General features: G+C 53.3%; 1 protein-coding gene across 1 annotated transcript in view; it reads right to left on the bottom strand.

The window, feature by feature from the left end:
• Positions 1 to 6,668: 6,668 nt before the first annotated feature.
• The window catches only part of SLC8A2 (solute carrier family 8 member A2), a 31,573-nt gene continuing 25,469 nt past the window's right edge, over positions 6,669 to 12,772 (bottom strand). The window contains exons 9-11 of the mRNA XM_038767434.1: positions 10,764 to 10,863; positions 8,433 to 8,708; positions 6,669 to 7,346 (exon numbers count right to left, since the gene is read on the bottom strand). Coding sequence (XP_038623362.1) covers positions 6,970 to 7,346; positions 8,433 to 8,708; positions 10,764 to 10,863 — 753 coding nt within the window. The 3' untranslated portion in view covers positions 6,669 to 6,969. The remainder of the gene's footprint in view (positions 7,347 to 8,432; positions 8,709 to 10,763; positions 10,864 to 12,772) is intronic.

Raw genomic sequence — 12,772 nt, 5'->3', positions numbered from 1 at the left:
GATTGATTGATTGATTGAAAAGGAGAGGCGCGTGGGGATGGAGGGGGAGTTGAGGGGGGTCTACTGCGCCAGAGGGGGGGGAATCCCCTCCCCCGCTCCCCCGACTCCGGTTATTTATCTCCCGAGTGAGAAGGGCGAGTGGCGAGGCCATGAATCATCATCATCATCATCATCATCATCAATCGTATTTATTGAGCGCTTACTGTGTGCAGAGCACTGTCCTAAGCGCTTGGGAAGTCCAAGTTGGCAACATATAGAGACGGTCCCTACCCAAAAACGGACTCACAGTCTAGAAGGGGGAGACAAACGACAAAACAAAACATGTGGACAGGTGTCAAGTAATCAGAATAAATAGAAATAAAGCTAGATTCATTCATTCATTCATTCAATCGTATTTATTGAGCGCTTACTGTGTGCAGAGCACTGTCCTAAGCGCTTGGGAAGTCCAAGTTGGCAACATCTAGAGACAGTCCCTACCCAACAGTGGGCTCCCAGTCTAAAAGGGGGAGACAGAGAACGAAACCAAACGTACTAACAAAATAAAATAAACAGAATAGATATGTACAAGTAAAATAAATAAATAAATAAATAAATAGAGTAATAAATATGTACATACATATATACAGGTGCTGTGGGGATGGGAAGGAGGTAAGATGGGGGGGGGGGGGGGGAATCTCCAGAAGGTTGACAGGTCATTTAGTGTCTCTCCGACTAGGCCCGTCCCGGCCGGCTGGGCAGTGCAGAAACCTTTATCTTGCCCCCCACCCACCCACCCGCGACCCTCCCCCCGGCTCCGGGTTTACCACCTCTGATCCATCACCGCCTCTCTCTCCGCAGCCCCCGAGCCCTCGTCCCAGCTCCAAATAATCCGATTTTTATTCCCGGATCATCCGCTTGCTCTCCGCCTTCCGGGGACGGGGGATCCAGCGCTCCCCCCATTCATTCATTCATCCAATCGTATTTATTGAGCGCTTACTGTGTGCAGAGCACTGTACTGAGCGCTTGGGAAGTCCAAGTTGGCAACATAGAGAGACGGTCCCTACCCAACAGCGGGCTCGGGTGGGGGTCGCTTTTTAGCCCCCCCCATGGATTAGAACTCATGATCTTGGGGGAGGGTGGTCAGAGCCTACTGGAGGGGAGGGGTGGAGAAGCAGCGTGGTTCAGTGGAAAGAGCCCGGGCTTGTGAGTCAGAGGTCATGGGTTCTAATCCCGGCTCCGCCAACTGTCAGCTGTGTGACTTTGGGCCAGTCTCAGTTCCCTCATCTGTAAAATGGGGATTAAGACTGTGAGCCCCACGTGGGACAATCTGATCACCTTGTATCCCCCCAGCGCTTAGAACAGTGCTTTGCACATAGCAAGCGCTTAACAAATGTCATTATTATTATTATTATTATTTTCTAGACTGTGAGCCCACTGTTGGGTAGTGACCGTCTCTATATGTTGCCAAGTTGTACTTCCCAAGCTCTTAGTACAGTGCTCTGCACACAGTAAGCGCTCAATAAATACGATTGATTGATTGATTGATTGTACTTCCCAAGCGCTCAGTACAGTGCTCTGCACACAGTAAGGGCTCAATAAATACGATTGATTGATTGATTGATTGTACTTCCCAAGCGCTTAGTACAGTGCTCTGCACACAGTAAGCGCTCAATAAATACGATTGATTGATTGATTGATCCTCTCTCCAAAGGGGGAGAGGGAGAGATCCAGAGAGAGGAAGAGACCTTAGTTGCGGAGAGACACCTACAGAGAGACAGAGAGCTAGAGAGACAGAGGGGGGGAGAGACAGAAGGACGAGCGGGGAGACGCAGAGAAACGAAGCGGAGAGACACCTACAGAGAGACAGAGAGCTAGAGAGACAGAGGGGGGAGAGACAGAAGGACGAGTGGGGAGACGTAGAGAAAGGAAGAGGAGAGACACCTACAGAGAGACAGAGAGCTAGAGAGACAGAGGGGGGGAGAGACAGAAGGACGAGCGGGGAGACGCAGAGAAAGGAAGCGGAGAGACACCTACAGAGAGACAGAGAGCTAGAGAGACGGGGGGGGAGAGACAGAAGGACGAGCGGGGAGACGCAGAGAAACGAAGCGGAGAGACACCTACAGAGAGACAGAGAGCTAGAGAGACAGGGGGGGGGAGAGACAGAAGGACGAGCGGGGAGACGCAGAGAAAGGAAGCGGAGAGACACAGGCGAGCCAAAGAGATGAGCGGAAAGGAGAGAGGGATGAGGTGGAGGGACCCAGAGAGACAAGGGGAGAGACGCGAGAGACTTAGAGAGACGGGCGTTGTCCGAGCTGAGGAATTGTCCCCTCCGAGTCAGGGCAGGTCAGACTTTCCCCCGACCTAAGCGGCCCCCTCCCAACCAGGCCTTGAGGAAAGTCCACCGTCCACTCCGCCCCACCTCCCTCCCCCTGTCTGCTGTCCACCCCGCCCCCTGGTCACCATCCACCCCACCCACAGTCCAGCCCTCTGGCCACCGTCCAACCTTGTCCCCCCTCCATCCACCAGCCGCCGTCCATCCCGTCCCACCCCCTGACCACCATCCACTCTGTCCCTTGTCCACTTCACCGGGCACTGCCCACCCCCATTCCCACTCCCTTCCACCCTCCGCTTCGACGACCCCGATTTGCTTGTATCCACCCCAACGCTTAGTACAGTGCCTGGCACATAGTAACCCCACACTCTCCCCTCCTCGGGTTGGAGTCCACCTTGCAGGGATGAGGGTGTCATCACCCATTCCTTCCCCCGCCTCCGTTTCCTAGCTCTTTTCTCTGAGGGATTTAGATTGCGCCCCCCTAATAATAATAATGATAGCATTTGCTAAGCGCTTACTATGTGCAAAGCATTATTCTAAGCGCTGGGGGGATACAAGATGATCAGGTTGCCCCACGTGGCGCTCACGGTCTTCACCCCATTTTACAGATGAGGTAACTGAGGCACAGAGAAGTTAAGTGATTGACCCAAGGTCACCCAGCAGACATGTGGGGGAGGTTACAAGGTGATCTGGTTGCCCCACGTGGCGCTCACAGTCTTCACCCCATTTTACAGATGAGGTAGCTGAGGCACAGAGAAGTTAAGTGACTTACCCAAGGTCACACAGCAGACATGTGGCGGAGCGGGATTAGAACCCACGACCTCTGACTGCCAAGCCCGGGCTCTTTCCACTGAGCCACGCTGCTCCTCTGCGCTTCCCAAGCGCTTAGTACAGTGCTTTGCACACAGTAGGCGCTCAATAAATACGATTGAACGAATGAATTAGATCTCCCAGGGAAGAGTCGTGGCTTAGTGGATAGAGCACGGGCCTGAGAGTCAGAAGGTCATGGGTTCTAGTCCCAGCTCTGCCGACTGCCCTCTGTGTGGCCTTGGGCAAGTCACTTAGAGAAGCAGCGTGGCTCAGTGGAAAGAGCAGGGGCTTTGGAGTCAGAGGTCGTGAGTTCAAATCCCGACTCCGCCAGTTGTCAACCGTGTGACTTTGGGCAAGTCACTTAACTTCTCTGTGCCTCAGTTACCTCATCTGTAAAATGGGGATGAAGACTGTGAGCCCCCCGTGGGACCACCTGATCACCTTGCAACCTCCCCAGCACTTAGAACAGCGCTTTGCACATAGTAAGCGCTTAATAAATGCCATCGTTATTATTATTTATTACTTTATTTATTTATTTATTTTACTTGTACATTTCTATCCTATTTATTTTATTTTGTTGGTATGTTTGGTTCTGTTCTCTGTCTCCCCCTTTTAGACTGTGAGCCCACTGTTGGGTAGGGACTGTCTCTATGTGTTGCCAATTTCTACTTCCCAAGCGCTTAGTACAGTGCTCTGCACATAGTAAGCGCTCAATAAATACGATTGATTGATTGATTATTATTACTTTTCTTCTCTGGGCCTCAGTTACCTCATCTGTAAAATGGGGATTGAGACAGTGAGCCCCACGTGGGACAGGGACTGTGTCCTACCCGATTTGCTTGTACCTACCCCAATGCTTAGTACAGTGCCTGGCACATAGTAAGCGCCTAAAAACCCACATTTATTCATTATTATTATTATTATTATTATTAAGCGGTATTCTCCACCGCCCGCCGGAAGACCTTCCTGAAACTTCCCCGACCCTCGTCTTTCCGCAGTGGAGACGAGCCCCGAGAGGGGCCGGGGATTTGGGGCGGGGGCTCGGGGGCTGAGGGGGGGGGGGCGACTCTGAGCTCTGGCCGGTTACATATCTATTCTATTTATTTTATTTTGTTAGGATGTTTGGTTTTATTCTCCGTCTCCCCCTATTAGACTGTGAGCCCACTGTTGGGTAGGGACTGTCTCTATATGTTGCCAACTTTGACTTCCCAAGCGCTTAGTACAGTGCTCTGCACACAGTAAGCGCTCAATAAATACGATTGATTGATTGATAATAGGGGGCCCTACCTCCTTCCCCTCCCCACTGCACGTGTATATATTTGTACAGATTCATTACTCTATTTATTTTACTCTTACATATTTACTATTCTATTTACTCTTTTAATGATGCGCATATAGCTTTAATTCTATTTGTTCTGACGATTTTGACACCTGTCTCCATGTTTTGTTTCGTTGTCCCTCTCCCCCTTCTAGACTCCGAGCCCGTTGTTGGGTAGGGACCGTCTCCAAACGTCGCCGACTTGGACTTCCCAAGCGCTTAGTCCAGTGCTCTGCACGCAGTCAGCGCTCAAGAAATACGATTGAATGAATGAATGAATAGTAGGGGCATTGGCTGGGGAGCGGAGGGGCCGGCGCCTTTCCCAGGTTCACTCATTCAATTGTACTTTTTGAGTGCTTGATAATAATAATAATGATGGCATTTGTCAAGCGCTTACCATGTGCAAAGCACTGTTCTAAGCCCTGGGGAGGATACAAGGTGATCAGGTTGTCTCACAGTCTGCACATAGTAAGCGCTTAATAAATGCCATTATTATTATTATTATTATTAATCCCCATTTGACAGATGAGGGAACTGAGGCACAGAGAAGTGAAGTGACTTGCCCAAAGTCACACAGCTGACAATTGGCACAGCCGGGATTCCCCTTCAGCCCCTCCGGGGGCCTACTCGCTGCCTCGCCCAGCCCTCCACCCTACAGCTTCTTCAACTCCTCCAGGTTATCACAATCCTCTTGGCTCCCCGGGTCCCTTGCGCCCCCGCCCCCCCCCCCCCCCACTCCGGCCGAGCTTCTCAGATGGTAGGGGGGCTGTAATTCTGTAATTCTATTTATAGTGATGCCTGTTTATTAGTATTGATGTCTGCCTCTCCCACCCCCCACCTCTTTTGACTGTGAGCTCGTTATGGGCAGGGATTGTCTCTCTTTACTGCTGTATTGCATTTTTCCAAGCGCTTAGTCCAGTGCTCCGCACACAGGAAGCGCTCAATAAATACGACTGACTGACTGAATTCTGCCTCCGTCTCAGGCTGAGCCCCTCGGCAGCCCCACCGTCTTGTCTTTGGGTGGGAGAGGCCGTTGGGGGGAAGGCCGGCCCTCTGTACTGGCCCCACCTATTCCGCCCACCTCCCCAGGGATGTCTCAGGGCCCTACATCACTGAGACCCCCTCCCCACGCCCACCCCCCGCGCCCCCCCATTCATTCATTCATTCAATCGTATTTATCGAGCGCTTACTGGGTGCAGAGCACTGGACTAAGCGCTTGGGAAGTACAAGTTGGCACTTGGCACGTGTTGACTTCCAAAGGTTTATGGCAACTTTTACAGGAATCACATTTCAAGAGACAGAGAGCTCCCTGCTGGGGCGGCCGGGGTTTCGGGTGCGGGGGGAGACCGGAGCACATCACGACAAGAGGGAGACTAAAAGAGCCACGGGAGGCGGGGATGGGTGTCTTAGAGACCCGACCGCCCACCCACTCGAGCAGTACCCCCCCTCCCCCCCCAATCCCCCCCTCCCCGGACTCGACACCCCAGGCCCAGGGCGGAAGCCCGTTTAGAAAACTCCGGGGCTGCCTCTGAGATTAAAAACGCGAGACCCCCCACCCCTTCCTTGATGCGGAGCCGGGGAAGGTTGCTGGCTTGAAGTTGGTCCTTGTATGTTGGGGGGCCGCGGGCCCCTCCCCTCCTGGTCCCCCCCATGCTGGCTCCCGGGGATGGGGGTAGCCGGGTGGGTCATTCTCTGCCACCCCTCCCCCACTTCCCCAGCCTTCGGGGGTCGCTGGGCCAGCTAGGGGGGAAATTCAAAGTTAGGGTTTGACCCTCAACCCGCCCCTCCTCCCCTTTCCCCCCCTCCCAAAACATGCACCCCCGCAAACGCTGTGCCCCTTCCCCTGTTTGACACACACACACACACACATACACACTTGCACGCACACTCAGGCACGCACTCCCCCCCGCCCCCCCGCCCCGTCCCCCCTTTTCCCTCGCGGCCCCTTCCCCTGCCAGGTGGCACTTTCTCCCCGAGGTAGTGATACGGGCCCTGGGAGGCTGGCAGGTAGCAGGGCGGCTGGAATGTCAGAAGTTGCAGATACAAACGAGTCGTCTCTCCGCCCCGCCCCGGTGGGCCGGGGGTGGGTCCTGGATTTGGGGTCTACTCTTCGAGATCCCCCCGCTTCCTCCTCTGACCTTTCCCCAGAGAGCCAAACGCCCCCTCTCCCCCTCCTTGGGCTCTCCCCCTCTTATAGGACCCCCCTAACCTTCCCCCACCGGCGCCCTTCATCCCACCCCCAAGCCTCCGACAGACCCCCACCCCAGTGAGGTTGAGTGAGGAGGGGGCAGAAACTCACAACTCCCGGCCTCTTCCCATTTTTCCCTACCTCCCCACCCTGGGGCTCCCCAGCTGGGGGCCAGAAGCCAATGACCCGCATCCCGGGGTCTTCCCGGGCTGGGCTGCGGCTCCCTGAGGTGGGGGGAGAGAAGTAAAAGAAGGGTCAGGGGTCTTAGGGCCGGCCAGGACCATCTCCCTGGGGCAGGGGGAGGCTGGGGGGAGGGGCGGAGGGGGGGCGAGAGAGTGGGCCTCAAAACCCCTTGATGTGGCAGTAAGCTTCCAGGCTGGCGAAGAGGATGTAGAGAAACCAGAGGCCCAGGAAGAGGCCGGTGGTGAGGAGCTTGGGGCCCCGGGGCCCGCCCAACTCCCCGCCGATGTGCGGCTGGCGCCGGTACATGAGAACGCTGATGCCCACGAAGGCGAAGATGGTGAACAGGGTGACGGAGAAGGCCAGGGTGCCCGTCTGCACTTCGAAGTCCTTGCCCTGCACGGCCCAGTAGATGGCCGCCACAGACCAGGCCACCCCGATGCCCAGGAACACGTTGACCGCGTTGCTGCCCGTCACGTTGCCGATGGAGGCGTCGGCGCACTGGTCTTGGAGGGCGGCCACCTTGCTGGCGAAGGTGTCTGACCCGGGGCCGGAGGGAGAGAGAAGGGGCGTCCTCACCATTGGCTTTAAAGTAGCCCACCACCTTGCCCCCTCCTACCTCACCTCACTTCTCTCCTGCTATACGGCAGCCCGCGCACTCCGCTCCTCTAGTACCGACCTTCTCACTGGGCCTCCATCTCCTCTACCTCCCTCACATCCTGCCTCTGGCCTGGAACCTCCTTCCTTCCTCAAATCCCACAGAGGATGACCTCTCCCCCACTTCAGAGCCTTCTCTCCTCCAAGAGGCCTTCCCAGACTAAGCCCCACCTTTCCTCATCTCCCCCCCCACTTCTGCGTCGCCCTGATTTGTTCCCTTCGCTCTTCCCCCTCCCAGGTCCACAGCACTTGTGTCCACATCTGCCATTTTATTTATTTGTACTCATGTCTGTCTCCCCACCTCTAGACTGTAAGCTCATCGTGGGCATGGAATGCGTCTCTTTATTGTTGTATTGTACTCACCCAAGCACATAGTACAGCGCTCTGCAGGCAGTAAGCGCTCGATAAATACGATTGCATGAATGAATGACAGGGAGGAAGCTCTTTGGCCTCCCACTTCGGCTCTGACCTTGCTCGGCTCAACATCCCACCCCTCAACTCCAGGTGGGCGGTCTTACTCCCACAGCCCGCATTCCCCTCTCTTCCCCTTCACCACTCTCCAACCGATGGTGAGTTCCTGGCTCTGCCTCTATTCCTCCCGTCCTTTTCCAGGACCAATTTGTTCAATCACCCACCTATTCACCTTCAGTCCACCCGCCCACCCATCCATCCAACCACCCGCCTATTCATCCATCCACCCAACCACCGATCCTTCCATCCACCCACTCATTCTTCCATCCATCTCACCACGCATCCATCCATCCCTCCACCCTTGTCCTGTCCCTGTCTTTCACTTCACTTTCCTATTTGCTGGGATTATCCCTCCCCTTCCACTCTTTGCCACAATTCCCCATCCTCCCACCCCCCGCCACCATCCCAGGTCCCTCCCCAAGCTCTGCCCTTTGACTCTCTCCTCCCACCCCCGTCTCTCCCAGCCTCTGCCCGGGGGGGACCCCTCTCTCCCGTACCTGGGATGGAGGTGCCCAGGGCCACGAAGACCACGGCGTTGACCGAGTCCTTGAGCCCCACGGTGCAGCCGAAGTGGGAGGCGAGGTCGCCGATGAGGGCCGTCAGGAGCCCGATGACTAGGATGGAGACGCTGAAACAGGCCCAGCCGTTACAGTACTCGGTGGGGGGCACGCAGGCGAACAGAACCTTCCAGAACACCGTCAGGAAATGCATCACGTAGTCGAAGCAGGACGGCAGCTTGTCCTCCCGCCCATCCTCATCTTCTTCGTCATCGCCTGGGCCCCCGGACAAGAGGGAGGCCGAGAGGGGGACGAGGACAATCAATTCTGTCATTTTATTTATTTGAATCGATGTCTGTCTCCCCTCCTCTGATAATAATAATAATGTCTGTCTCCCCTCCTCTAAGAATAGTAATAATAATAATGGCATTTATTAAGCGCTTACTATGTGCAAAGCACTCTTCTAAGCGCTGGGGAGGTTACAAGGTGATCAGGTTGCCCCACGGTGGGCTCAGAGTTTTAATCCCCATTTGACAGATGAGGTCACTGAGGCTCAGAGAAGTGAAGTGGTTTGCCCAAAGTCACACAACTGACAATTGGCAGAGCCAGGATTTGAACCCATGACCTCTGACTCCAAAGCCCGGGCTCTTGCCACTGAGCCGCGCCGCCTCTAGACCGTGAGCTCCTTGTGGGCTGGGAATGCCACTGCTTACCGTTGTATCGTACTTCAGTGCTTTGCACATAGTAAGCGCTTAATAAATACCATCATTATTATTTCCCAGGCGCTTAGTCCAGTGCTCTGCCCACAGTGAGCGCTTAATAAATATGATTGAATGAATGAATGAAAAGGAGGGCAGTCCAGACTTGCAGAGAGCTCCTAGCCCACTCGCCAGGGAGCTGTCTCAGCTCCACACACACCATCCCCCCGACACCCCTCCCACTCAACCCCTTCCTCCACTGAACCCACGGTCCCGGGGAACCCTCCTCTGAGAGGAGCCACTTTTAGGTGGACAGTCGTCTGATTTCTTGTAGATACTGCTGCCTGGTTTCTTTTCGGTCTCGTCTGTATAATAATGATGGCATTGATTAAGCGCTTACTATGTGCAAAGCACTGTTCTAAGCGCCCAACAGTGGCGGGGGCGGGGGAGAGAAAGGAAAGGATCGTGGGGAGATAGACTACAGACTCGGTAGAAACCCAAATGCATCGGTTTGTACTCGTACTTACGATTTGTACTTCCCAGGCGCTCAGTACAGTGCTCTGCACACCGTAAGCGCTCAATAAATACGACTGAGTGAATGAATCGGTTTTCCCCGGCCTCAGGGGGGCTGTGCCCGCTGTCGTTCGAGGCTGGGAGACCAGGAAGCCTGCGGTCATCATCATCATCATCATCAATCGTATTTATTGAGCGCTTACTATGTGCAGAGCACTGTACTAAGCGCTTGGGAAGTACAAACTGGCAACACATAGAGACACCTAGCAACAGTCTCCCAGGAGATGGGATGCTTCTCCAGGGGGGCTAAGCAGTAGGTGGAGGGAAGCGGGGGGCACCAGAGAAGAGGTTTTGGCCGGGACGAGGAGGCCATCAAAGTCCCAGGGGTCTCTCAGCAGCTCGGCCCCGGCTCCGACTGTCCTGGGAGGGGTCGGGTGAGGAGGGAGGGGTCCCTCCTGTTGAAAAAGTCCCCCTTTTTCAGGCTGCCCACCCCGGCCCACCTGAGCTGCATTTGCAGCAGGAGGGATGGGAGGTAGATCTGAAGCGGGACTTCCCAATCTTCGAGGCCAAGGGGAAGAATTCTATTTATTTTATTTTGTCGGTATGTTCGCTTTTGTCCTCTGTCTCCCCCTTCCAGACTGTGAGCCCGCTGTTGGGTAGGGACTGTCTCTATGTGTTGCCGACTTGTACTTCCCAAGCGCTTAGTACAGTGCTCTGCACACAGTAAGCGCTCAATAAATACGATCGATTGATTGATTGGGATTGATTGAAGAGCCGGTCCTAACCCTCTAAACTGTCAGCTCGTTGTGGCCAGGGAATGTGTCCGTTGTTTTGTTATACAGTCCCCTCCCAAGCGCTTAGTACAGTCCCCAGTAAGCGCTCAATGGAATACGATGGACTGACAGGCTCTCCCGAGTCCTGGGAGGCAGGGACTTTTAGACTGTGAGCCCACTGTTGGGTAGGGACTGTCTCTATGTGTTGCCAACTTGTACTTCCCAAGCGCTTAGTCCAGTGCTCTGCACACAGTAAGCGCTCAATAAATACGATTGATATTGATTGATTGATTGAATCCGGAGATGGGGGCGCGGAGGGAGGCTTTGGCGTCAAGCCCGGCGCTTACCCGCGCTGACCGTGATGGCTTCCAGGAATTGTTCGCGCCACGAGTGGGTGCCAATCACCAGGGCCAGGTTGGTCTTCTTGATGAGCTTGTCCACTGTGTTCTGCCCGGGATGGGGCAGGGCAAGGGGGACACGAGGGAAGAAGGTGGCTGTTACCCCTTAGGGAGTCCCGGGACCCACAAACCAGGCCGGAGTCGGGGGGCAGATCAAAGCTGTTTTGATGTCTATCTCCCCCCTTCTAGACTGTGAGCCCATTGTGGGCAGGGACTGTCTTTGTCGTTGAATTGCGCCTCCTCCCCCTCGTCCCCCTCCCCATCCCCCCCATCTTACCTCCTTCCCTTCCCCACAGCACCTGTATATATGTATATATGTTTGTACAGATTTATTACTCTATTTATTTATTTATTTTACTTGTACATATCTATTCTATTTATTTTATTTTGTTAGTATGTTTGGTTTTTTTTTTTTTCTCTGTCTCCCCCTTTTAGACTGTGAGCCCAATGTTGGGTAGGGACTGTCTCTATATGTTGCCAATTTGTACTTCCCAAGCGCTTAGTACAGTGCTCTGCACATAGTAAGCGCTCAATAAATATGATTGATTGATTGATTGATTGATAGTACAGTGCTCTGCACACAATAAGCGCTCAATAAATACGATTGAATGAATGAAATCACGGAATGATTAAAAGCTCACCTCCTCCAGGAGGCCTTCCCAGACTGATCCTCCCTTGTCCTCTGCTCCTCCTTCCCTCCCCATTGCCCCCACTCCCTCCCTCTGCTCTTTGTGCATTTTTGTACATATTTATTATTTATTACTCTATTTATTTTATTAATTATGTGCATAATTAATACGCATAATACAAGGCCCTACTGAGAGCTCACCTCCTCCAGGAGGCCTTCCCAGACTGAGCCCCTTCCTTCCTCTCCCCCTCGTCCCCCTCTCCATCCCCCCATCTTACCTCCTTCCTTTCCCCACAGCACCTGTATATATGTATATATGTTTGTACAGATTTATTACTCTATTTACTTATTTATTTATTTATTTTGCGTGTACATATCTATTCTATTTATTTTAGTTTGTTAGTATGTTTGGTTTTTTCTCTGTCTCCCCCTTTTAGACTGTGAGCCCACTGTTGGGTAGGGACTGTCTCTATATGTTGCCAACTTGTACTTCCCAAGCGCTTAGTACAGTGCTCTGCACACAGTAAGTGCTCAATAAATACGATTGATTGATTGATTGATTGTATATATCTATAATTCCATTGATTTACATTGATGCTACTGATGCCAGTCCACTTGTTCTGCTTAGTTGTGTTGTCTGCTCCCCTCTTCTAGACTGTGAGCCCGTTGGGTCGGGATTGTCTCTATCTGTTGCTGCATTGTACTTTCCAAGCGCTTAGTACAGTGTTCTGCATATAGTAAGCGCTCAATAAATACGATCGATTGAATGAATGAATGAATGAGTCCTAATTTCCCACCTATCCGTCCTGGTGCCGGGAGAGCCGGGCGGAGGCCCCCCTCTAGATTGTGAACCTGTTGTGAATGTTTCTTATTGTTCTATTTTACTCTCCCAAGCGCCTAGTACAGTGCTCTGCACACAGTAAGCGCTCAGTAAATATGAATGAATGGATGGAAGCAGGGAGGAGGGGAGTGACCGTGAGCTGTCCAGGGTGGTGAACGGAGCGCCCTGGGACTGGGGTCAGGGGTCAGAGGGGTCAAAGGTTGGGGCCGGACAGAAGGGTCAAGAGGAGAGGCCTGGGCCCGGCGTCCGTCCAAAGCCAAGTGTGCCGGACTGTGGATTCAGCAGGGGCCCGTCCCCCCTTATATGTATATATATTTGTTATATGTATATATGTTTGTACATATTTATTACTCTGCTTATTTATTTTACTTGTACATATTTATTCTATTTATTTTATTTGGTTTATATGTTTAGTTTTGTTGTCTGTCTCCCCCTTCTAGACTGTGAGCCCGCTGTTGGGTAGGGACCATCTCTAGATGTTGCCAACTA

This window comes from Tachyglossus aculeatus, chromosome 26 (genome assembly GCF_015852505.1).
Source record: "Tachyglossus aculeatus isolate mTacAcu1 chromosome 26, mTacAcu1.pri, whole genome shotgun sequence".
NCBI lineage: Eukaryota > Metazoa > Chordata > Mammalia > Monotremata > Tachyglossidae > Tachyglossus > Tachyglossus aculeatus.
The sequence above is the reverse complement of the archived record's forward strand: the minus strand, read 5'-3'. Positions and strand labels throughout refer to the sequence as shown.